The sequence below is a fragment of the Periophthalmus magnuspinnatus genome, chromosome 15 (assembly GCF_009829125.3).
Source record: "Periophthalmus magnuspinnatus isolate fPerMag1 chromosome 15, fPerMag1.2.pri, whole genome shotgun sequence".
Taxonomy (NCBI): domain Eukaryota; kingdom Metazoa; phylum Chordata; class Actinopteri; order Gobiiformes; family Gobiidae; genus Periophthalmus; species Periophthalmus magnuspinnatus.
The window spans coordinates 27,084,929-27,109,329 of NC_047140.1; the positions used below are offsets into that span (position 1 = coordinate 27,084,929).

Consider the following 24,401-nt stretch of genomic DNA (forward strand, 5'->3'; position numbering starts at 1 on the left):
ATATATTTTCACCAGGAAAAATTTCATAACAAACGGTGAGTGTTCATAATATTCATCCACACTCTCTGGCCGGGCGGCATTACGTAAGGTTTGACGAATCTACACTCATCGGACAAAGGCTAAGTACAAATCAAACATACCGGAAGCAGTTGTTTAGTCACAACATCGAATGCTACGAAGTGTTTTAGATAGTGTCATCTAACCAAAATGCAACAAATATCGCTGTAAACATCTCACAAGGTCAAATGTATGGATAGAAATTGAGTTTCAGGTATCTTGCGTAAAGACAAACGTGTTTAGCGTCAATTTACTTACAATGCATTTCGTAATCAAATAAATAGCAGCTTATGTGATGGATGTGTTGTGTTCTAGTATGGCAGATAGCTTTTTAATGGAGGTGTGTGTGGACTCTGTGGAGTCTGCTGTCAATGCTGAACGAGGAGGTTTGTAAAATAGCGTCATATCACAGTATATCTGGTTACATTTAACTGCATTTAGTGAATAAATGATGTTGTCATCAATGCAGGAGCGAGTCGTCTTGAGCTGTGTTCTAGTCTTCTGGAGGGGGGTCTCACCCCGAGCATTGGTAAGGACTGTTCTCCGTCTGAAACTAAATATTAGGTTGATTCAACCAAAATATGGTAATAACTGTGACCCCCTATTAGGAATTATTTCTACCTTTATACATATTTCTAATGTGTGAAATACTTTTGTGCTGCTGCAGGTCTTTTACATGTTGTGAAGCAGTATGTTAAAATACCAGTGTATGTTATGATTCGGCCTCGTGGGGGAGATTTCCTGTATTCAGACTATGAAGTAGAGGTGATGAAGAAGGACATAGAGCTGATGAAGCTCAATGGAGCTGATGGGCTGGTGATGGGAGCCTTGACAGAGGACGGACGAGTGGATGCAGAGCTGTGCTTGGAGTTACTAGGTATGACGTTTCACTGTTAAACCATATGACCATGTAACTGATATATAACTAAACACTGAAAACCACATATTATAATAGTTGAAAACTTTGTAAAAAAGACTCCAGCACATTGTCTCTTCATTCATTTTATTGACACAACATTTTGGTAAATCTGACCTTCACTGAACATTATGTAAATAAAAATGAATGAAGAGTGAGACGATGGCTGCGGTTTCAAGCACTCTAAATGGAGTTTGGAGTTATAAAACTATTCAAATGAAATGTAAAACACTAAATCATTCTTTCTGATTATGGTTCCTCAGATTTCTCACATCAGATTTTGTGGTTTGCATTTCATTTAATTCATCTTTAAGAAATCCAATAATAGATTTTTGTGTGTATGTGATCATAGCCAGTGTGCGGGTGCACCTGTTGGCCAGGCAGGTGTGCAGAGGTCACCCAGAAACAAACTATGTAAAATGAATGTTGAGCTATATTCACACATTATTTATTTGTGTTTCTTATAGCTGTTGCTCGTCCCTTACCAGTCACTTTTCACCGAGGTAATATTTGACATCTTTTTCTTTTTTGACATGATTTTCATTGATCATTACATATCAGTTGTAACTGCCAGTCAGATAATTGTGACTCTAGAGTACAATCATTTTCTGTCATAATCTAATGCAGTTCTTAACAGAAGATATTCTGGTTTAATGATTGTATTACTGTTAAGCTTCTTTTATTGATCCTTTTGCAGCATTTGACATGGTTCATGACCCAACCATTGCTCTTGAGACACTGGTCTCATTAGGCTTCCAGCGTGTGCTTACGAGTGGCTGTGACTGCTCTGCTTTGGAGGGGCTCCCCCTTATTAAACGCCTGATGGATCAGGTACCACCATGTATTTGTGGACAGCTCAGGTCTTCCTTTTAGCCTGTGTGCTTTTATATATATATATACACACACACACACACACACACACACACCCCACACACACACCCACACACACACACGTTTTACTTGGGATTAAAACAATCATTACATTTAAAATGTTTGCCTAATAATAGTAATATTGCAGTTTGTTTTTGCCCACCCTTCAGGCGAAAGACAGAATTAGCATAATGCCAGGTTTGTCATGTCTTTTAAAATATTCTCATTATAAATATAATTTCTTATTTATTTTTATTATAATTTCTTTATATTTATTGTCTCTATTATCTGTGATCTCAGGAGGAGGTATAACAGAGAGAAATCTGCAGCGTATCTTGGAGGGTTCAGGGGCTCAGGAGTTCCACTGCTCGGCTCGTTCCAGCAAAGAGTCCGCCATGAAATTTAGGTGAGTGGTTCTGTATTAAGAAAAACAAAATTGCATGTAATTAAACATGTGTTTGCTTTTGTTGTCTTGTGCAGGAATACCAGTGTGTCAATGGGAGCATCTTTTTCAGCACCTGAATATGGCCTAAAGGTAGCAGATGTGTGCAAAATCCGTGCACTTAATGCAATAGCCAAAAATACTTTGTGAGTCCGGGTTTTGTCCATGACCATTGCTCATTAAATGGATAGATATAAAAAGAAATGATGAGCATTTTGCTAATTTTTCAGATATTACTTGATTCTCTCTTGACTGACTTCATGACTCAGGGACAGTATTTTACTGATGTCAAAAAAGTAGGGATGGTTCAGTATGAGCCAATACCCATTTCCAATAATTGTCCTGCTGCTGACTGATAAAATGCCAATATGAAGATTTTAAAATCCACAGTCAGGTCTACAGATGTATTTTGTTATAAGTATGATTGTGCAAACATACAACCATATTTTCAGTCAATTGCTCTTCTATTTTCTATTTTTTACAAATTATTCTGTGCAAAGCAATTAATTTGATGCACTGAAGACAAACTGGGAATGGCACAGAGACTGCAGCAGCTCAGAAAAATATTGGTATTGTGGTATTGATATCACCAGCAACAATATTGGAACCAGTCGGCCCTACAAACATGCACAGCCTCTGCTAACTGATTTATGTTAGAAAGCTGGCCTATTTATGCTGAGTTAGCCTTAGTATTGTTAGTGGCCTTTTATGAGGCTGGATTTGTGTAACCTTCTCTTAAAAGAATAAACATTGTTAAAATAAATTGTTGTTTAAATAAAAAGGTATGTTCACACCTGTCATACACCATCACCAAATATAGTGGTTAATGAGTGCAGAGTGTAGTATTGTAGTGTAGAGGTTAGAATAATCTTATCTGTTCACTGATGCCTAATTAGTCTAAAGTGCTCTAAGGCTAGGTTTACTTCTGAATGTCATCAGCTGCTGTATATTTATAGATGATTCAGAGATTTTGTGGTATAAGTGAAAAGATGATGAATATTATTATTTACAGTGATGTGACGTTACATCAGTTTTTGTCTATATGGTTTATATCTGCATTGTGCTGACCACTGCATGCTTATCTTTTGGTCACATGTCAAACCTCTTCTTGGGTTTCACAAACAGTGAGTCAACTCAATTACAGCCTGTGTGGGGTAATCAAAGCAGCAATGATTAACAATTATAGCACATGCAATTGGAACACAGTAAGGGCTTATCCAGTTCATGATATTTTTCAATGCAATCTTACATGTTACTTATTATGACTTTTCAATATTTGTCTGTTCTTTTCATTAATAGAAATGGATCAGATGTTTCGCTGACTGTAACTATAATTAGACCTGTCACACGTAACACATTTTGAAGTGTGATATATTACTGGAGAAAATATAAACAATAATCCTGAAATTAATTTATGTCACTGACAAAATAACCCTAACGTAGAATTACCTCCAAAATAAACTATTCTAAATGTACAATATGGTTAAAAACAGGGTCAATAAATTAATGCAATAAATAAATAAAAAGCAGAAGGAAACAGTAGTAAGTTTGTATCAATCCTCTAAAGCTCAAATCTTATCATAAAATGGAAAAATAACAAAATGTTCTCCACTAGTACAAAGAAAAAGCCCAACATAAATATTGACCCTCAAAAATTATTGTTAGATCTATCATATACTGAACCATAACGCAATATAGTAATTATTGTGACAGGTCTAATTATGACAATAATATTGCCATACACAGTAGTTACATTTGAATATCGTTAAGGTTTCAGGTTTGTTTCTAGGTCTGACGATCTTGAATAAATCTGCAAGTGAAGCTACATCTGGAAGTCATTTGACAAATATCTCTGGTGCTGTGTTGTGATCTGTTAGAATTTCCATTGACCAGTTGTAACGGGTGTAACTAACTGTCATTTTAATTTTATCTCCAAGGATTTTATTCCATCTGTTTAGAAAAGGAAACTAAGAGAAACAAAGGAAAAGCCCAGCCCCTTTTTATACACACTTACATTTTTTTCTGAAATCCGGTAGTTCAAACACAAGACTCACACAGTTGTAGCCTGGAAAAACTATTAGAATAGAAGAGCTTGATTACATGCATCTGAGAAGCAGCACAGGAAAACTGTTTAATGAGCTCCTCCCATCCATTTCCTAAACACATTCCCTTTTTTGGGGAGAGTCTTGCCCCTTACACAACTCCCACAGTGGGAGGGGGGGGGGTCTGTGTCTGTTTTCTCTCTTTTGCACAGTCATCTGCCATCCAGTTTGGACTTTAGACACACGCATAGAGCGCTGGGAGGGTCTGTGGAGAGCCACACTATATTCAGTGGAGGAGTGCAGCAGGAGCTCACAGGCATGTAGCAGCCTGTGGATACTCAACAAAGCACGTCATCTGGAGGTTAGACAACAACTCATGAATGTGAGATTTGTGGCTTTACTCTTATTTAGCTGATATTTCATGTATAGTTGAACACTGAATCATATTTCATGGGCTGACAAAAAGTAATACAAAGTAGTGTGCTCAACTGGAAGTGTCTTTCCTCCTCAAAAGAGTTTGTGGGAGCTGTGTGTGCTTCAAAGCCTTGTGTTTTTGAATCACGTCCTGTGATTGTCTGCAGTGTGTGGGAAGACATAAGAGCATAAATAGCCTGACACTGGACAGAGGATTTTCTGTTTAAAAAGTGAAGGCAGCACTGAAGACCATGTCAGCCGCTGCACTGGAGGAGTACTGCGGGTCCACCTTCTGGGTGAGTAGTCTGCAAAAATGTGTCTTTTGAAACACAACAGAAGTTGTTATATTCTTTTTTTAATATAATAAATACATATTACAATATAGAGTCAGTTTATATTGAGTTGAATACACAAAACTTCAAACACTACTAAAACATTCAAATTAATATTGACAAATGTTTTGTTATTAAATTGATGTAATTGTTCTTTCTTGAAACAAATGGAAATCTCGTATTATAAAATATCTATGTTCAAATGCTTTAAGGCGGCTGGATTCGGCCTTGATTTTACAGTGAGTTTGCTTGTTCACCTCTGCACAGAGATAGATCTATAAACATGACTTGACAGTAATGACTTGACATTGATGTCATAAGTAGCACTATTATGAAAACATGATCATTTATATAGTGAGTGTATTTATAACATATTCAGTTTTTATCTGATCAGGAAAACCTTAGAAAGCAGTAGAATAGTAAAGGTGTACTGATAAAGTTATATAGTAATGATTTACTAAGAGCTGCCCTGACACTTGTACATGCTTTAAAGTAAATAATGTGAAGAATGCTGTACATCTTTGTTTTAGAGAGCCTATGACTTGAGATACAAATCAAATTATTGTAAATATTTCTGCACAGTTCTGTATGTAGTGTGCAAGTGGCAGGCTTTTATCAGGCATACAGATTAAATATTTTAAAGTGTGCCCCTCATACAGGTACATCACCTCTTTAACCTGTTTTTATCTCTTTTGAGGGCTTGCACATCCCCTCTCCTTTGGATCAACCAGGTCACCGTGGTTAATTAATGAATCATGATGAACTATGTACATGTGCAAACAGATGAGCTCTTGAGGTGCACTAGTTGTGAAAGTAAAAAATGTTGTTTTTATTTCATTGTTTTGTAGAATGCCTCGTACCTGGAGGGAAATGACCCGGATCTCCCTGTGTGTTTCGAGCAGACAGTGCTGGTTTGGATCCCGCTCACCTTTTTGTGGCTCAGTGTACCATATCATCTGGTTGGCCTGTGCAAAAAGGCTAAAGTCAACTCAAGGCATTTTTCCAAGCTCTACATCTTCAAACAGGTGACATAAACAACCAAAGAAACAAAATACTACTTGTTAGGACTGATGAGATATGAAATTGGACTCGAGACAAAATTTGATGAATAATTAATAATAAAGGGCTCTGTTCATGCATTTAGCCTCACAGTTTTGATTTATTTAATATTTTTGCTGTGATTGTAGTACTGCTTTTTTGATCTACGCCCTCTCAAGAGACCAACTCTTAACCCTTTTCTTGTTCGAGGCAAATGGGGAAAAATATCATGCGATCACTCTATATTTGTGCACAATCTTGTGGAAAGTGAATTGGTCCAGCCCTACTACTTGTTCTTTAGCAGATGTAGCTTTCAGTACTCAGTCCCAGATGGGAGTACAGTAGGAAATCTCTACATTTTATGGAAGCACACAATATGCATATTCATTTCTTTTCAAAGCCCAGTCCTTACAATTGATTAAGTGTAATTAGTCTGGTTTGTCTTCCTCTCAGTTTGTGATGTGCCTCTTGTTGCTGGCTGCAGTAGCAGCACTCGGAGTTACACTAGAGGAAGATTTTGGTCAGGGCAGAGATCCAAATGCACCAAAGAACACAGGCGTGTACTATGTAAACCCTGTTCTGTATGCAGTGTCATGGGTAAATATGATGTAATCTTTAATCTTAAATATGTTTTGTACAGAAAGATGATGTATTCTGTTAAATGTTATTAGATTGTGATCATGCTGTGCCAGGAAGCAGTGAGAAGGAGAGGGTCTGTAGACTCTGCCACACTCTGCCTCTTCTGGTTGCTTCAAATTCTCTGCCATGTCTTTCCATTTCAAACTCTGCTAAGAGCAGCCCTCAAGCAGGTATTAAATATATTAATTTATTACCATTGCTTTTAAAGAGTAATTTTCCCTTTCAATGCTTGGATATTTAATATGAACGAAAAACTTTTTGTTCCCTTCAGGGGAAGGTCATCGATTTGCCTCGGTTCTGTCTTTTCTACATTACTTTTGCATTGGAGGTGTGTGCATTTGTCCTCTCTGCTATAGCCGATGTTCCACCTGAAGCCTTGGAGCGAGTAAAAAGGGTAAATGTTTGTCCATGTAATGTTATATTTGTCATCTTATTTGCAGTTACATAAGTACTCGTCTGTGTTGTGACCATATGCATTAATAGTTTACTTTCAACCAAATCTATTTTCAGAATCCTGAAGAGGGTGCAGCATTTTTGAGTAGAATTACTTTCAACTGGTTCAACAGGTAAATTCTTGAAATAATAATAATAATAATAATAATAATAATAATAATAATAATAATAATAATAATAATACATCTATAAATGGCATTGAAGATACATATTTATTGAAGCTTTAAACCTTCTTTTCAGTATGATATTTACAGGCTACAAACGTCCTTTGGTCCAAGAGGACATGTGGGACTTAAATGAGGCAGACAGCACGTCTTACATCAACAGGAAGTTTCAGTCTAACATGATGATTGAGTTGGCTGCAGCTCAGAAAAGACAAAAAAAAAAAAGGGACAAGGGGAGAAACAATGATAATATCCTTCCAAACGGCGTGTCCAATGGTCTGGGCAAAGGTGTCAGTCAGGATGCTCTTGTGATGGTAATCACATACACATATTCATTATCCTTTCATAGCTGTCTAGCACACTGTCAAGACCTGTTTTGACACAAGTCCTATAAGTTTGTTATTAATTCCTGTCTTTGCTTTAGGAAGAAATGGCGAAAGCTAAAAATAAAGAAAAGAAGAAAGGAAAAACCAAAGAGGACCAAGAAGATTATCCGAGCTCATGGCTAATTCCCTCCATTTACAAGACGTTTAAGTGGGTTCTGATTGAGTCAGCTTTTTTCAAACTACTACAGGACCTGTTGGCTTTTGTCAGTCCTCAGATTCTGAAGTAAGTGGAGCAAGTGCAGCTTTTTCTTTTACTGATGTTCTATCTAGACATGTGTTTTGTAGCTGTTATGATCATTGCTATGGATTTGTTTATTCCCATGGCAAAGGTAAAAAGCACTGAAATATGTCAGACTGAGACTGTGTGAAACCCTGTTGTTGAAATAACTGGGTTTGGATCAATAATAAACCTTTTCTTGAATCAATCTGGCCCAAGGCTTCCGATACCAGTCTGTAATGTAGTCATTCAGTCATGTTTTCATCATGTAAACATATTGTTCTATACGGCTGTGAACTAGATCCATTCACAGCCGACAGGTATTTTTACTCATGGACTTTTATATCATTTTTAGACAAATAGAACCAACTTTTTTGCTGTGAATTATTGCCATGGTGATGCATAATCCCTGTTTTTATGTTGTGTACCTAGAATGATGATTGACTTTACCCAGGACAAAACGCGCCCCATTTGGGAGGGCTATCTGTATGCAGTGCTGCTGCTGGTCATGGCCATTTTCCAGTCTGTGTTCCTACAGCAGTACTTCCAGCGCTGCTTTGTTCTGGGCATGAAAGTACGCACTGCTATCATGGCAGCAGTTTATAAAAAGGTAAAGTTTTAGCTCAAACACTAGTGGCTCTAAAAGTAAAATAATTGCTATGTTTCACCATGCCACAAAGAGTAAATTGCCACTTGTTTTGTTGTTACCCCCAACAAGCGTTTTGTCAAGAAACAATTTATGAGAGTATGTGGGAGTGTTTTCTTTAGCCACAAAACATTTCATGGGTTTAAAGGAGGCAGAATTATTTTATCCTGCCACCTTTAGGTCTCCTGCTTTGAAAGTGCCAGGTCATTTACTACTTTATTTGTTTCTCATGTTTTGTGTTCACCGCAGGCCTTAGTTGTATCAAATGACATACGTAAAGAGTCCACTGTTGGAGAGACGGTGAACCTGATATCAGCTGACGCTCAGCGCTTCAATGACGTCACCAACTTCATCCACCTGCTCTGGTCATGCCCTCTGCAGATCGCTCTGGCCATCATCTTCCTCTGGTTTGAGCTGGGACCCTCTGTGCTGGCAGGACTGGCAGTGATGGTCTTAATGGCCCCACTCAATGGGTTTTTGGCCAGTAAAGCTAGAAAAATCCAGGTTGGATACAGTCTTTCTTCCTTTTTTATAAGCGTAGTCCATAGATTTTTAGTCTTTTTCAAATAGATTATATATATAGTACATGAACTAGCTTGCTATTGTTGGGTAAACCTTGTGAGCCATGTGCTTGCTGGTAGTGTAGTGATTTGTGGATGTTACCACCTGGTGTCATGGGTTATTTCCTGGCTTACAGACCTCTTGCCGAGTGTCTCTACCCTCTCTTCCTATTTCACACTGTAGCTGTCTTATCAAATAAAACCTTTGGGCCAGAAAAATCTTGATAAAAATCTTGTGAATTACCCTTACCTACTGAAAAGAACACCAGTCACCACCATAGGCTGTATATATAAATTCTTATTCTTTATACAGTCTATGGTCACTATTAATATTACCAATATTTACATGAAAGAAAATATTGCAGGCACTGGATATGTTGGTGACACAATCGCAATTTAATAATCTGGTAACAAACTTTTATAAACACACCTGCAGCTGTTTTTAATGTTTTATAAGGACTTTTATGCTTGTTTGTTTTTCTGCTGTATTATATTTTAAACAGGGAGCCCATGAAAAAGAGAGTCCATGTGCTTTCATTGGGATCCCCTGTATAAATAAAGATAAAGAAGAAAGGAAAGAAATTGTGTTTGTTACTCTGAACAGATATGTATTTGGTTTTATATGCGTTGCCAGTGACAGACAATGGTTGGACAGTCAAATTGGTGTTTTGAAATTATTTTATTTTAGAGGCACAACTTTAAAATAAATAGTTTTTTGCAATGTAAAATGAGTTAGAGATCAAATGACTGAACTGCCGTATGTCACGTTATGAAAGTGTAATACTCATACTGTGTTTCTTCCTTTTCAGATTGACAACATGAAGTACAAAGACAAAAGACTGAAAATCATGAATGAAATGCTCAACGGAATCAAGGTCAACATTCATTGCCAGTCGCATCTTTCATAACCCCACTGTTTATTTTTATTTTTTTTTATTTTTAATAAAGAGTACAAGGTACATTCTCCTGTTGCATTGAAACGTATTGAATTGATTTCAATGCACTTTTTCTTACAAATTATTACGAGTATTGCGCATATACAACTTGTAGCTCGTCATATGTCATGGTCATATGTACATGTCACTAAACCTCAGTTCACAATAAGCTTTTGTTAATTTTCCTCTTCTAATTCACAAGATCTTGAAGCTGTTTGCATGGGAGCCCTCCTTTCAGAATCAGGTAGAAGAACTCAGAGAGGAAGAGCTCAAAGTTTTGAAGAAATTTGCCTATCTCTCGTCTGTGGCTACTTTCATCATGACCTGTGCTCCTGCTCTGGTGAGTCAAATGAAAAATAAACACGCTCAGCCATGCACGCTGACGTCTGCGGTTTGCTTTGCAGGTATCATTAGCCACTTTTGCAACATTTGTCGGAGTGAGCCCAAACAATGTCCTGACAGCGGCCAAAGCCTTTACATCTATCTCTCTTTTTAATATCCTTCGCTTTCCTCTGGCGATGCTTCCCATGTTAATTGCAGCAATGGTTCAAGTAAGTCCATCCCAAATCAATTTTTTATTCACAGTCATTGTAAAAGAAAAGAATCATTCACAGTCATCCAAACAAACATCACCCTGAATGTGCTTTTGCTCTTTAGACGGTTGTATCAAAAAAGCGTCTTGAGAAGTTTCTTGGAGGCGAAGATCTGGATAGTGACGTTGTGCAACACGACCCTTCTTTCAGTAAGTTGACAGGTTTTTATGTTTTTTCTAATTGTTATTTAAACATAAATACACATTTTACTTTACATTTTACACCAGTCAAGTGGCAATTTGTAAGACAAGTTGAAAAGTAGTCTGTGTAATCCGTCAGTCGTCTATGTATGATCCATGGTAAAAGAAAAATTCAAATCTGTCAACTGTTTGTCAACTTTTTGTCAAATTTTTCTTTTTCTTTTACTAAATTGAAAAGTAATGCAGGAATACCACCAAGATCTACAACTATTGATAATATCACACTCCCTAGTCCCACACAATCCCAGCCAAAAGTTAGTTAATATTTATTTGCCAGGAACATTTTCTTCTTCATTAACAGACACCACATTTGACATTCAATCTAACAGACATCAGCTAGCCTTTAGCAGGTGAACTAATCTGAAGGGGCTGCCTCTTGCTCAAACTAATAAAAGCTGTTCTGATTTAAAGGTATCAAAGATACATGGTGTTTTTTAATGTTCCTTTTGCTCTCACATATAAAGCAGAAAGCTGTTATTTTGCTTTATCAGAAACAAATGCCACATCAAACAGTGACGTTAGTCCATTGTAAATTTCTCACATTTTTGTCCCTTTGATCCCAATTAACTAGAAACTGCTATTACTATTTCTGGTGGTTCTTTTTCCTGGGAACAAGAGGCAGAGCCACTTCTGAAAAAGTATGTTGTACATTGTAAACACGACCTTTCATGTGTCACAGTTTTTGAAAAATATCTGTGATTTCTAGTGTGTCCATTGAGATCAACTCGGGCAAACTGGTGGCTGTGGTGGGAGCTGTTGGCTCAGGGAAGTCTTCGCTCATATCAGCTCTTCTTGGTGAAATGCACAAGAAAACCGGTTTAATCAACGTCCAGGTAATGAGCCGGATATTTGATTAATAAAACAACAACCGATTCTGTTCCAAGTAGATAATGCTAATGACTAAGATGGTGTGTACACAGATAATTCAACGGTCAAGTAAACATGGCCCTTATGCTTTATTTCTGCACAGGGTTCATTAGCGTATGTCCCACAACAAGCGTGGATCCAAAACGCCACTCTGAGAGACAACATACTGTTTGGCTCTGCTTATGAAAAGGGCCAGTTTCAGCAGATCATTGAGGCATGTGCCCTTGGTCCTGATCTTGAACTGCTGGCTGGAGGAGATCTTACAGAAATTGGAGAAAAGGTACTTTAATTAAATACACAGGAAGAGGAATAAAATGATTGAAGTAAAGCCCAAAATATCTCTCCATTCTTGTATCTTTGTTGGAGCGTTGTCTGTAGCATCTTGTCCTCTAAATTAATATGTGGTTCGTCCCTGCTAGTCGTGTATTTCGGTTCCTAAATAGGACAGTGCAGTGTTTATTGAATCATTATACATAATAGTCACCAATTACAAGTCGCACATAACAGACGTAGATAAGATAATGTAACCTATTATAAAACTGTAAGTCCTGAGGTGGGAAATTTTCAACAGAATTCTACAGTAATCTATGTTCTAATCTAAAAAATACAATGGGACAAGATGCTTAATGGCATTACATGACATTTTTACTTTGTTCTATGTATTGTTACGATTTATAGTAGTAATTTTTTGTGTTCTTGTGTGTTGCTCTTGTGCGTTCGCAGGGTATCAACCTTTCAGGTGGTCAGAAACAGCGTGTTAGCTTGGCCCGCGCTACATACAGTGAAGCTGATATCTACTTGTTAGATGATCCCTTGTCTGCCGTAGACGCACATGTAGGACAACATCTGTTTGACAAAGTCATTGGACCAAAAGGACTCCTCAAAGATAAGGTTGGCTCATAACGTTTGGAGCTTTGCAAATATATTTATGGCGACATACACTCAAATTTCCTCTGTGTGTATTTCAGACTCGTGTCCTTGTGACTCACGCTGTTAGTTTTCTGCCTTTTGTTGATGAAATTATAGTCTTAAAAGATGGAATCGTTTCTGAAGTTGGATCTTATAACAGCCTTCGCGCGAGCAAGGGCGCTTTTGCCGAGTTTTTAGACACATATGCCAAAGAGCAAAGCAATCAGGACCAATCACACAGAGGTAAAAACACCATAACAATTTTCCAGTCTAAATTTGAACATTCCTAATGAGAGGTAAAGGTCTGTGTTATTTGACATTGTATATAGAATAGTTACTTTTGCTTTCTAGACGGCAACGATGTAGAAATGATTCCTGATACAGAGGACACTCAGATAGACTCTCCTCTTGAAGACGCTATTTCTGTTACATTGAAGAGAGAAAACAGCATCAGGCGAAGTCAACGTGGTGGCAGGTAAAAGCCGGAGTAGTGCAGGTTTTTTTTTTTTGTTTTTATTGTTGATGTAATGACTTTTCAATTTGTCATTAGTGTGAGATTAAGGGCCACAAGTTCAGTGAAAGAACCAAAAAATGAACCCATCAAAGGACAAAGGTTGATTGAGAAAGAAGCTATGGAATCTGGACAGGTATTGATGTTTTTGAAAAGCAGCATAAAAAACTGAATATTTTTAATTAGGTCAAATGTTTCTTTAAATATGTTTTAATTCTTGAATGCTAGAAATCGTATGAATGTGCCTTTTGCTTTGTATTGAACTAATACAACCATTTTTTTATCCAGTTGTATTGATACTTTGCAGCTGATGTCATCCAAATTCACTGGGGGGGTGATGCTAGCTGTAGGCACTGCTTTGTCTGAAGCTCCGTTACTCAAGTTAGACTTTAATCTGAGCTTTGTTTTAATACAGTCTGAACATAAAGAATGGAAGTAAAACAGATGAGCTGATTTGTAACAAGTCTCTCTTAAATAAGCCAACAGTTTTTTCAGTTTGTCACTCACCTTTTTGTTGAAAACTTAATCAGAAAATGCTTGTATTGATCTAGATCTCCTGCAAATGTGCTGTTTTCAGACGATTTTAAAAGTAAAAGACAGTGTTTGCTAATGTTTGCGTTATGTCACCATGGTAACTGCAGAATATTTTGCCATTAACATACATATAGAACCCCCCCCAGCGTAATGTCACTGCAAAGTATCAATATGCCAATGTGCTGATGCTGTGCTAATGCTGTGCTGATGTGAAATAAATGCTCTTTTTCGTAGGTCAAAATGTCGGTGTTCCTCCAGTACGTGCGTGCTATGGGCTGGGGCTACACCATCCTTGTGATTTTCATCTATTTCATACAAAACGTTGCCTTCATTGGGCAAAATTTGTGGTTGAGTGACTGGACTAATGATGCTATTGATTACGCCAACATGACCTACCCAGCCTGGAAACGTGACACCAGGATTTGGGTGTTTGGAGTGCTGGGAGTGGCTCAGGGTAACACTTCAGCTAATCATTTCCCATACATTTTTTTTATCTCATGCTGAAAAGTTAGTGTCCGTTGAAATAAAAAAAGAACTGACTGATAAAGGAAATGAAATTCAAATCTCTGTATGTTGTTTTAGGCATTTTCGTGTTTGTGGCCACAGTATTTCTGGCCAATGCTTCAGTTTCTGCCTCTCGAATCCTTCACTCAAAGCTGCTCAATAACATACTGCGAGTTCCTATGGTCTTCTTTGACACCACCCCCACAGGCAGAATACTCAACCGCTTTGCAAAGGTATCTTTATAGTTCTTTCTATACTGGTAGCATAATAATATTAGATTAAAATACACTCACCTAAAGGATTATTAGGAACACCTGTTAATGCAATTATCTAATCAACCAATCACATGGCAGTTGCTTCAATGCATTTAGGGGTGTGGTCCTGGTCAAGACAATCTCCTGAACTCCAAACTGAACGTCAGAATGGGAACGAAAGGTGATTTAAGCAATTTTGAGCGTGGCATGGTTGTTGGTGCCAGACGGGCCGGTCTGAGTATTTCACAATCTGCTCAGTTACTGGGATTTTCACGCACAACCATTTCTAGGGTTTACAAAGAAGGTGTGAAAAGGGAAAAACATGCAGGATGTGGCAGTCCTGTGGGCGAAAATGCCTTGTTGATGCTAGAGGTCAGAGGAGAATGGGCCGAGTGATTCAAGCTGATAGAAGAGCAACGTTGACTGAAATAACCACTCGTTACAACTGAGGAATGCAGCAAAGCATTTGTGAAGCCACAACACGCACAACCTTGAGGCAGATGGGCTACAACAGCAGAAGACCCCACCGGGTACCACTCATCTCCACTACAAATAGGAAAAAGAGGCTACAATTTGCACGAGCTCACCAAAATTGGACAGTTGAAGACTGGAAAAATGTTGCCTGGTCTGATGAGTCTCGATTTCTGTTGAGACATTCAAATGGTAGAGTCAGAATTTGGCGTAAACAGAATGAGAACATGGATCCATCATGCCTTGTTACCACTGTGCAGGCTCGTGGTGGTGGTGTAATGGTGTGGGGGATGTTTTCTTGGCACACTTTAGGTCCCTTAGTGCCAATTGGGCATCGTTTAAATGCCATGGACTACCTGAACATTGTTTCTGACCATGTCCATCCTTTCATGACCACCATGTACCCATCCTCTGATGGCTATTTCCAGCAGGATAATGCACCATGTCATAAAGCTCAAACCATTTCAAATTGGTTTCTTGAACATGACAATGAGTTCACTTTACTACAATGGCCCCCACAGTCACCAGCTCTCAACCCGATAGAGCATCTTTGGGATGTGGTGGAACAGGAGCTTCGTGCCCTGGATGTGCAGCCCACAAATCTCCATCAACTGCAAGATGCTCCTATCAATATGGGCCAACATTTCTAAAGAATGAATCAGCACCTTGTTGAATCAATGCCACGTAGAATTAAGGTAGTTCTGAAGGCAAAAGGGGGTCAAACACCGTATTAGTATGGTGTTCCTAATAATCCTTCAGGTGAGTGTATGTTATCTAAGATCAAATTAGCCTTTTTCTGTATTTCTCAAGATTATTGTTTCACGGAGGCCACAGGTTCTCTCAGCTGGGTGCTAAGATCAACATTATATAAATTCATGTTCAAACAAAAAGTACCGGTACATTGTCTTTCTGGCTTTTCTGGTTAATACTTTTTCACTGCTTTTGAGATCCAGTGCAACTGTGGGCTGCTTCTACTTTTGTTACTAGTACTGAACATTATACTGAGTTGGAAGATAATTACAGTTATGTGTTCCATAGGATATTTTCACAGTGGATGAAGCTATCCCACAATCGTTCCGGTCTTGGATCCTGTGTTTTCTTGGTGTCTTCGGTACAATCTTTGTAATCTGTCTGGCCACCCCTTTCTTTACCATCATTATAGTCCCACTGGCAGTTATCTATTACTTTGTACAGGTGAGTGAAATATTACATGGCTTAGGAGAGGAAAGAGTGTGATACTTACACTGATCTCTATCTTTTCTCTGTCTAAAGCGATTCTATGTGGCCACTTCAAGGCAGCTACGTCGCCTGGACTCTGTGTCTCGATCTCCAATATACTCTCATTTTGGAGAGACAGTTTCTGGTCTGTCAGTGATAAGAGCTTATGGGCATCAAGAAAGATTTCTTAATCAAAATGAGAAAACAGTTGACGAAAACCTGAAGTCTGTTTACCCTTGGATTGTGTCTAACAGGTAATGTAATAATCTTGATCTGCAGAAGGTTGTGTTTACTTTAGGAAAACCTCTCATGGAGTTTTACGCTAAACAAAAATACAGTTTAAACCAGAAGTTAACATACACTATATAAAAAGATACATGTGCTTTTTTCCCCCCTCACTGACATGAAATCAGACTAAACTGTTCCTGTTTTAGGTCAATTAGGATTACCAAAATTATTTCTATTAGATGAGAAGGATTTTTTTAGACAATTTTTCATTACTTTACTCTTCAAAGTCAGATGTTTACATACATTTCATTAGTATTTAGCACTGCCTTTAAACTGTATGACATTGATAAAATTTTAGATGATTTAGTTTGATTTCATGTGAGACAGTGAGGAAAAAGCGAATGTGTCTTTTTATATAGTGTATGTAAACTTCTAATTTCAACTGTATTCATTAATATACAGACGTTTTGGCCTGGATTCGGTTAAGTCTGCGTTCACATTTCCACATTCGCTATATAAAAATTGAGACTAAACTGGAACTAAACGAAGAGTAGAACGGGACCAAATCAAATCTACATCAGGACTCAAATCAGGACCAATCAAGGACACGTGTGAATGCGCCGCAAGTGTCTCTTTAACAACAAAAATGAACAACAGAAAATTTGCTAGTTAGTGAAAAAACAACAACAGTTGTGTTCAGTCTATTGAATAATCCCATGGAAGATTAAGTAACCTACAGATGCAGTTTTAACCACAAACCAAGCCAATGCTTTGTTAAATTTAAATCGACATATTGGCACCAGTCATTATTGGCATATATGTTGTATAATGTTCCATGTGACAGATGGGTTGCCATTCGCCTGGAGTTTGTGGGAAATCTCGTGGTGTTTTTTGCCGCGCTGTTTGCCGTCATTTCCAGGAACAGTCTTGACAGCGGCATGGTGGGACTGTCTATATCCTACGCTCTTAATGTTAGTCACACTCACACATTTACATATTTTTTATTATGGCGTATTTAGTGCAGCTTTTAACACTGAGCACTCTTCTCTCTAATACGTGTTAAAAGGTTACACAGACTCTTAACTGGTTGGTGAGAATGACATCAGAGCTGGAGACCAATATCGTTGCAGTGGAACGAGTGAGTGAATATGCAGAGATTGAAAATGAGGTATGGTTTTGTGGCAGCTTCTTTTTTTTTTTGTATTTACCAGAAATCGGTGTATTTCACAGATTAAATGTATTTTCATTTATGTAGGCACAATGGATAACTGACACAAGACCACCGGAAAAATGGCCCGAAGAGGGAAAGTTGCAGTTTGATAATTTTAAAGTGCGTTATCGACCTGAACTGGATCTGGTGCTGCATGGAGTTACATGTTTCATAGACAGCAAAGAAAAGGTACCAACATGTCCTTTTCTATAATCAAGACATCGGTTTATAAATAATTGCTATTCATTTGTTATGCATGAACAGTTTTAATGCATTTGTAAAGGGCAAATCACAATAAGTAGTGTTAATGTTAGTATTTGATGATGGATGGATTGTATATGTAAGGAGGCTTATGTAACTCTTTGGGAGATGAGGACATACAAGTAAACCTTATCATTAAAAATAGCAGGTGTGTGCTTAAGTGGAGCTCTAGTGAGTCAGATCGAAGGATGTCAGACAACATATGGATGTAGGTGTTCTGCGAGGGTTAGGATATTATAACGGAACAGAGATTTGTGTTTCTACACCTGAATGCATTCGTCAGGGCCCACTAGTAAAATGAAGATGCACCGGGTTCCTTTTATAATGATATGTGGCTACCTAATGCATATATCCAAGACATAATTATCAAAAAATGCATCATGAATACAATAAAAACAATATGGTTAGTAGTGGTTAGAACAGTGAGCAAAAACATCATTATGACGGACTAAATTTCAGAACCGCGTAAGAGCAATTTTAGCCTTTTTTTTAACCTTATAATTATTTGATTGGGATTTGTCATATTAATCTTACGTCTTAAAGTCCTTTCAATTGACAACAATCAGGTCACATGGGGTAGAATAAAGGCACTTTCTAAAGCTTTTTGTGAGAAAATTATTTATCTTTTGTTTTGAGGGGACTTTGAGCTTTGTGCCAGCTTTTGTTTCATTTAGACAGGCCCCATAATTACTGATATTACCCATAAACCAGGTCAGAGAATCAGCAATCTGACAGTTAGAAAGGAATTTTTTTATTATAGTCAAATTAGATAGTTTACGGTTGAGAGACTGATTGAATAATATATAGTGTTTGGATCAACTAACTAATGTATGGCAGCAATTTCCGTCACTTGACCCAGAAGAACTCTGCTTGTGACTTTAGGATAGAAAGTAGCTGATAGTAGCTCTCATCTATTTCCTTTCATCTTCAACAGTCATGCAATCATCATTATTTGGTTGCTCTAATCAGATTTCCAGTTCTTTTCTCAAGTGCGTTTTTGGTCTTGCTTTTGTGATGTTAAAAATATCTGCCAGGAGAAATTTGAGGTTCATACTGTCTTAAATACGTGCAATATGTTCCAGCGTATGCAGATAGGTATATTGCTCTGCAGACTGTTCAAAAGCATATTCTAATGTATTCTCTCTCATCTCCTACTCAGATTGGTATTGTGGGCCGAACAGGAGCTGGCAAATCAAGCCTCACTAACTGTCTTTTCCGGATTATTGAAGCAGCAGAGGGTCGGATTCTTATTGATGGTGTTGACATTTCTTCAATAGGGCTCCATGATCTTAGAAGCAGACTTACAATCATACCACAGGTACTATCCCAGCACAAGTCCCACCTTTGGGCTTTCACTTGTACTGACCTGTCTGTCTCTGTGCAGGACCCAGTGCTCTTCTCGGGCAGTCTGAGGATGAATCTGGATCCATTCAATAAATTCTCTGATGAGGAGATCTGGAAAGTACTGGAGCTGTCCCACCTTAAGAGCTTTGTGTTTGGGCTGGAGGAGGGGCTGCAGTATGAAGTCGCTGAAGGGGGTGAAAACCTCAGGTCTGACACTTTTACACTTTATTTATTGACTTTTTAAACAGTGTGTGATACATATTTGCCAAGAGTCCTTGTTCAAAACATAATATCTAAAGAAACCAAAATAAAGTAAGTATTCACAGTCTTCTAAGTAAATGTAAAAAACACACATGAACATGAATTCTGCTACTCATATCCAGAGCGATGGAAGTGATGATGTAGCTCTAGTCACTGCAGTAATCTGTAAACAGTTAAATGCCACAAACGGTTACCGTAAATTTCGGACTACAGAGCGCACCTTGATATAAGCCGCACCAGCTAAATTTGAAGAAAAAATCAATTTTGTACATATATAAGCCGCACCTGAATAAAAGCCGCAGGTTTTCATATTGTAACATGAGATATTTACACAGAAAGACGCTGCACCGACACGCTTTTTTTTAAACTGTGCCTGAAAATTGGCACCAACACGACAACAACACGGGATGAACACATCTGCAGGTTTATAAAATAAAGCTGCACCAACACGGAAAATCTGCTTTTATTTCCTCTGAAAACTTTTGTCGTCTTTTTACATTGACCAAGTTGGATTCATTGATGTCGAGCTTACGTGCAGTGGCTCTATTTCAGGGGTCGGCAACTCGCGGCTCCGGAGCCGTATGCGCCTCTTTCAGCCTTATACTGCGGCTCTGCGTGGCTTGGGAACTAACACAGACACAGCTCACAGTCCTGCGTAAAGAGCCCTGATTTTCAGACGTTGTGCGCACAGGGGTCAGGAGCAACTTTGGCCCGTCCCTAATGACACACTAATAAGCTCGTCCGTAGATGTATCATGAAAATCCTGCTGGAAATCGCCACAGAAATCTATTTGATGTAGTAGCAAGTTTATTATCTGCTCTTGTCTCCGCGATGACGTTTCACGTATAACACATCAGACACGACGCACAAAACTAGAGCCACAAGCGAGTGAAAATGAGCCAAAACAAAAGTCTTTGGAGAGCTTTTAACAAAGGGGGAAAGGACAACTGAGGAGCCAGAAGAGGAGACTACGATCTCCAAGAAAAAGAAAGATAAATTTAACAGACAATGCCTACTTAAAATCTGGGTTTGTCGCTGCAGGTGACTCACGCACAGAGTCCGCTCTGCGTAACATACGGGAAAAGCAAATAAGGCAATGAAACCTTCAAAACTGCTTTGGCACATGGAGAATAAGCACCTGGGATTAAACGATACGCTACGAGTTTTTTTGTTGTTGTTTTTTTAAAGAAACTGCGGAGTAGAGTAGACATAATCACATAATCAGCGCGATGCATGATGCAGCGGTTTGGTGAGTTGTATTTTTTTAATGCACTTAAGTTGTTTTTGCCATATTTATCTGCCACGTGTAGAAGGCTTGTCCGTGAAAGTAAAACCTACATTATTCCGTTACATTATTGTTATTATACAGTGTTATCTTCATTTTAGATGTCAAAAAGTATTTGCGGCTCCCAGTGTTTTATTTTACGTGGAAAGTGGGTCCAAATGGCTCTTTGCGTGTTAAAGGCCGACCCCTGCTCTGTTTCCTTTCTGTTTCTTTATCTTAAAAACTGCATCATATCCATTTCATGATGCGCAAAATGATCGTTCAAAATCAAAACTAGTGAATTCTTCAGAGCAGAATCTTTCCCCACGTCTGTCTCACTTTTACGTTTACAGCTAGAGAGCGCCCCCCAGGGGCCGTTATCCAGTAAAATTCCATATATAAGCCGCACTGCTGTAAAAGCCGCAGGGTTCAAAGCGTGGAAAAAAAGTAGCGGCTTATAATCCGAAATTTACGGTATATTTTTGACTGTTACCCATTTTATTTTATGGTGTAAGTTGAGATAAGAGTTGTAAGTGACAAATTTGGTTTATTCAAGTTAGTGCTGCTAAGACAGTCTCTCCGGTGCTTAGTAGCTTGGATTCACCTAAATGAACTTGCTAAAGCTGAAAAATGACTCAATGCAGCTGTGAAGTTTCAAACATAATAATATGCTGTCTTACCTCGCTGATGTCTAACACCCAGAAGATTCACCGTTAGAATACTGGTGTATACGCACAAATACAGTGTTTGCCGATAAGACACACATGTCTCCTACGACTACTAAATCACTAAATGAGGTAATGGCAAAAATGTACATATTTTTGTTTTTAAATATTTTGGCCACCTCTGTCTTATCAGTGTGGGGCAGAGGCAGCTCCTGTGTTTGGCTCGTGCGTTGCTCAGGAAGTCTCGGATCTTGATTTTGGATGAAGCCACGGCGGCTGTGGACCTGGAGACGGATGACCTCATCCAGACTACCATCCGTAAAGAGTTCTCTCACTGCACAGTGCTCACCATCGCCCACAGACTCCACACTATAATGGACAGCTCCAGGTGAGTGCAGGGGAGTCCTGACAATTACACGCCTTTCCAATCTCCAGTTAAAGTCAATGAAAGCAATGAAATGCAATAACTAGACTTATGCCCCCCACAACTCAAGTGTCAACTCAAATTTCCCTACTTTCTCAAATCTTCCCGTCCCTAACCCACCTTTGAAATACCTTATTAACTGTATTTACATATTTATTTATTTATTTATTTATTTATTTATATGCATTCTCCATAAAGCATACAGCCAAAACACAGTTTCCTTATATAATACGTTCAATTTACTCCTGATTCAATACAATTAATTTGTATAATACTGCGAAGACCACTGCCTTTGTAGTGTGTTTTTGTCATTGTTATGTGAATATGGCTTCATGCTGAAACCAATGAATAAACAAGGTACAGTATCGGGTTTCAAGAGTCAGACTTTGTGGTGCATCCATTTCTGAGAAGTACCAGTTGGATGGCCTCAGCTGTGCAGTACATGTATGTTTGTTCCTCTATAGGGAATGGGACATAAAATGATTGCCCAGATTTCCTGAAACCTGTGTATAGAGGCACTTTTGAAATCAAATGAATAAAGCATTTTTTCACCTTTTTATTGGAAATGAAATATCGATTATTATTATTTTTTAAGTTAGGTGCATTTAAACATATTTAAAAGTCTTTTTACTGATGTAGGTTGACTGTATATGAGAAGAAACAACACTTTTTATGTATTATTTTTTGTATTTATTTATTTATCTTTTTTAATGTATTTATTTATTTCGAGCAGTTTAATGTAAGTAAGTATAGACGTATCTAGTAAACTTAATGTACATTTCACATATTATTATTATAAGGAGTGGGAAGAAGAAAACGTATTACAATTCACCTATACAATTGTGAGAGAGATCGGATTCATACGAGACTGCCCCCTGTTTTGTAAATCAGTACAACACTATGGACAGCTGTAGTTGCTGTAAAAATAAACTTGACTTGTCTTAAGCCTGCACCTGTAGAATCTGTCCTGTTGAGATGTCAAACTGCACAGGTTGTTGCCTTTTCATTTGTGGAGTACATTTGACTTCACTCCACCTTCCTTTGACAGTAATTGCACGGCTCAGCAAGTACATTTCTTCTGCTCTACTCTTTCTCTTGCAGAGTAATGGTGCTGGACGCGGGAAAAATAGTGGAATTTGACTCTCCAAGCAACCTTCTGGACAAACACAGCCATTTTTATTCCATGGCAAAGAATGCAGGGATCACACAGACAGATGTCACAGTTTTATGAAGAGGCTTGTGTTTTACAGCTAATTTTATATTCACAGATCTTGTTTTGTGTTTTTGTAAAGCAATGTTGGAATCATTTTGTGTATCAGGGTAATAAAAGATCAGTATTGTTGCCTAAATGTGCCAGCAAAATACTATAACACTTAGTCTCACAGATAATAGCAGCCGTTTTACGTTAGTTCCATGAGGCTTTATGTCATTTACGTCATCCTTTCTTATTATGTGTTGGGATTAGGGGCTGTAATCTGAAAAGTGATGTTAAGTGACACCATCTCAGTCATTATTCAGAACGTATTTTATATTCTCAGGCTAGACATACTTGGAATTTTGCTGCAGTGTCTCAGGTGTATTTTGCTAAATGCATGTTCTAGCTGGAGTAAAGTAAATCCTACTAAGATGACCAAACATTTGATTAAAAAAAACAAAACACTAAAGGACAGTATACGGTTTTCACTGTTGGAAAATATATTCTGTGGTTTTGACGAGTGGTGATGAAGTGCTCAATTTTGTTACTCAAGTAAAACTACAGATACCGCAGCAAAAAAAAATACCCAAGTAAAAATATCACATGAAAAAATCCACGGGGTCAAATTTGGCCACAGTTAATTGCTGCTACCCAAAATGAACAAACAAAAAAAAAACCCTGTCAAATTTAACTTCAAAAGCCCAGAGTGCCACTTCTGGCCCCTGCACAGAGACACCCAGTAAATGAACACTGAGCTAAAATGAGCCAGAGTGGTAGTGACAAGATGATGACACATGCTGTTTTGTTGAGCTTGAAAACTACCCAAACAAAATCGTCTTCACAGTAAACCATCAGTTGTTAAAATTGTTGTTTTTTGAAGTACGTTTTTTATTCTTTTTGGATAAACTATATTCTTTAACAAACAAATTTGGCCCTGATCCTAAATTAGGGAATAAACGGTTAAAATTGAAAAAGTGTTTATCAATGAACTTATATCAGTAATTAAATGCATTGTTCATATTTTCCAAAGATAAAAAGGGTTCTTGTGTTCTCCAGGGTTAAGTAAAAGTATTAAAGTACCTGCTTGTATTGTACATGTATTTAAAGAGTAAAAGGTATTAGTAGTAGTCAATATTTAACGCAGATTTTGAGATCTTATAAAGCTTCAAATGTAGTGATTTTGATAAAGATTTGTGCTGAACAGAAACAATTTAATATTATTTTTCTTCCTAGCTGTTTTTATTTGTATATTTTCATTTGCTCAAACTACAAAAATGTTAAAAAACAAACCCTCAGCATTTTCCAAAACCTAGTGGAGTAGAAAGTCCAGATATCCGCTCTCAAATGTAGTGAAGTAGAAGTAAAAAGTCCCCACTG

General features: G+C 37.9%; 2 protein-coding genes across 4 annotated transcripts; both read left to right on the plus strand.

The window, feature by feature from the left end:
• The first annotated feature begins 147 nt into the window (after positions 1-147).
• On the plus strand, positions 148-4,412 carry cutc (cutC copper transporter homolog (E. coli)). Of its 2 annotated transcripts, XM_033979966.2 has the most exons (9): positions 148-271; positions 373-443; positions 527-586; positions 725-934; positions 1,441-1,476; positions 1,671-1,804; positions 2,014-2,041; positions 2,144-2,249; positions 2,324-4,412. In XM_033979966.2, the coding sequence occupies exons 2-9, from the start codon at positions 374-376 to the stop codon at positions 2,433-2,435; spliced, it is 756 nt and encodes a 251-aa protein (XP_033835857.1). In that variant the 5' UTR covers positions 148-271; position 373; the 3' UTR covers positions 2,436-4,412. The 2 variants fall into 2 exon arrangements, with proteins under 2 accessions (XP_033835857.1, XP_033835856.1); XM_033979965.2 differs by lacking the exon at positions 148-271 and having other exon boundaries at positions 278-443; positions 2,324-2,932.
• Positions 4,413-4,556: 144 nt separating this feature from the next.
• Positions 4,557-23,879, plus strand: abcc2 (ATP-binding cassette, sub-family C (CFTR/MRP), member 2). Of its 2 annotated transcripts, none has more exons than XM_033979962.2 (33): positions 4,557-4,709; positions 4,909-5,037; positions 5,922-6,098; positions 6,565-6,708; positions 6,783-6,920; positions 7,022-7,144; positions 7,261-7,316; positions 7,444-7,681; positions 7,792-7,976; positions 8,403-8,580; positions 8,866-9,120; positions 9,986-10,051; positions 10,314-10,451; positions 10,516-10,662; positions 10,769-10,853; positions 11,476-11,542; positions 11,611-11,737; positions 11,875-12,051; positions 12,495-12,662; positions 12,740-12,923; positions 13,032-13,155; positions 13,231-13,327; positions 13,960-14,179; positions 14,308-14,462; positions 15,993-16,148; positions 16,227-16,426; positions 17,245-17,371; positions 17,467-17,568; positions 17,656-17,799; positions 19,031-19,189; positions 19,256-19,422; positions 21,599-21,793; positions 22,931-23,879. In XM_033979962.2, the coding sequence occupies exons 2-33, from the start codon at positions 4,993-4,995 to the stop codon at positions 23,058-23,060; spliced, it is 4,674 nt and encodes a 1,557-aa protein (XP_033835853.1). In that variant the 5' UTR covers positions 4,557-4,709; positions 4,909-4,992; the 3' UTR covers positions 23,061-23,879. The 2 variants fall into 2 exon arrangements, with proteins under 2 accessions (XP_033835853.1, XP_055083005.1); XM_055227030.1 differs by having other exon boundaries at positions 4,557-4,688.
• The last annotated feature ends 522 nt before the right edge of the window (positions 23,880-24,401 follow it).

Excerpts from the sequence above, each read along its gene's own strand:
- cutc (XM_033979965.2), top strand. The coding sequence starts at position 353 with ATGGATGTGTTGTGTTCTAGTATGGCAGATAGCTTTTTAATGGAGGTG. Across the intron at positions 1,805-2,013 it reads TTAAACGCCTGATGGATCAG|GCGAAAGACAGAATTAGCAT; the intron begins GTACCACCATGT and ends CCCACCCTTCAG. Across the intron at positions 2,042-2,143 it reads CAGAATTAGCATAATGCCAG|GAGGAGGTATAACAGAGAGA; the intron begins GTTTGTCATGTC and ends CTGTGATCTCAG.
- abcc2 (XM_033979962.2), top strand. The coding sequence starts at position 4,993 with ATGTCAGCCGCTGCACTGGAGGAGTACTGCGGGTCCACCTTCTGG. Across the intron at positions 16,149-16,226 it reads TTATCTATTACTTTGTACAG|CGATTCTATGTGGCCACTTC; the intron begins GTGAGTGAAATA and ends CTCTGTCTAAAG. Across the intron at positions 17,372-17,466 it reads CTATATCCTACGCTCTTAAT|GTTACACAGACTCTTAACTG; the intron begins GTTAGTCACACT and ends ACGTGTTAAAAG.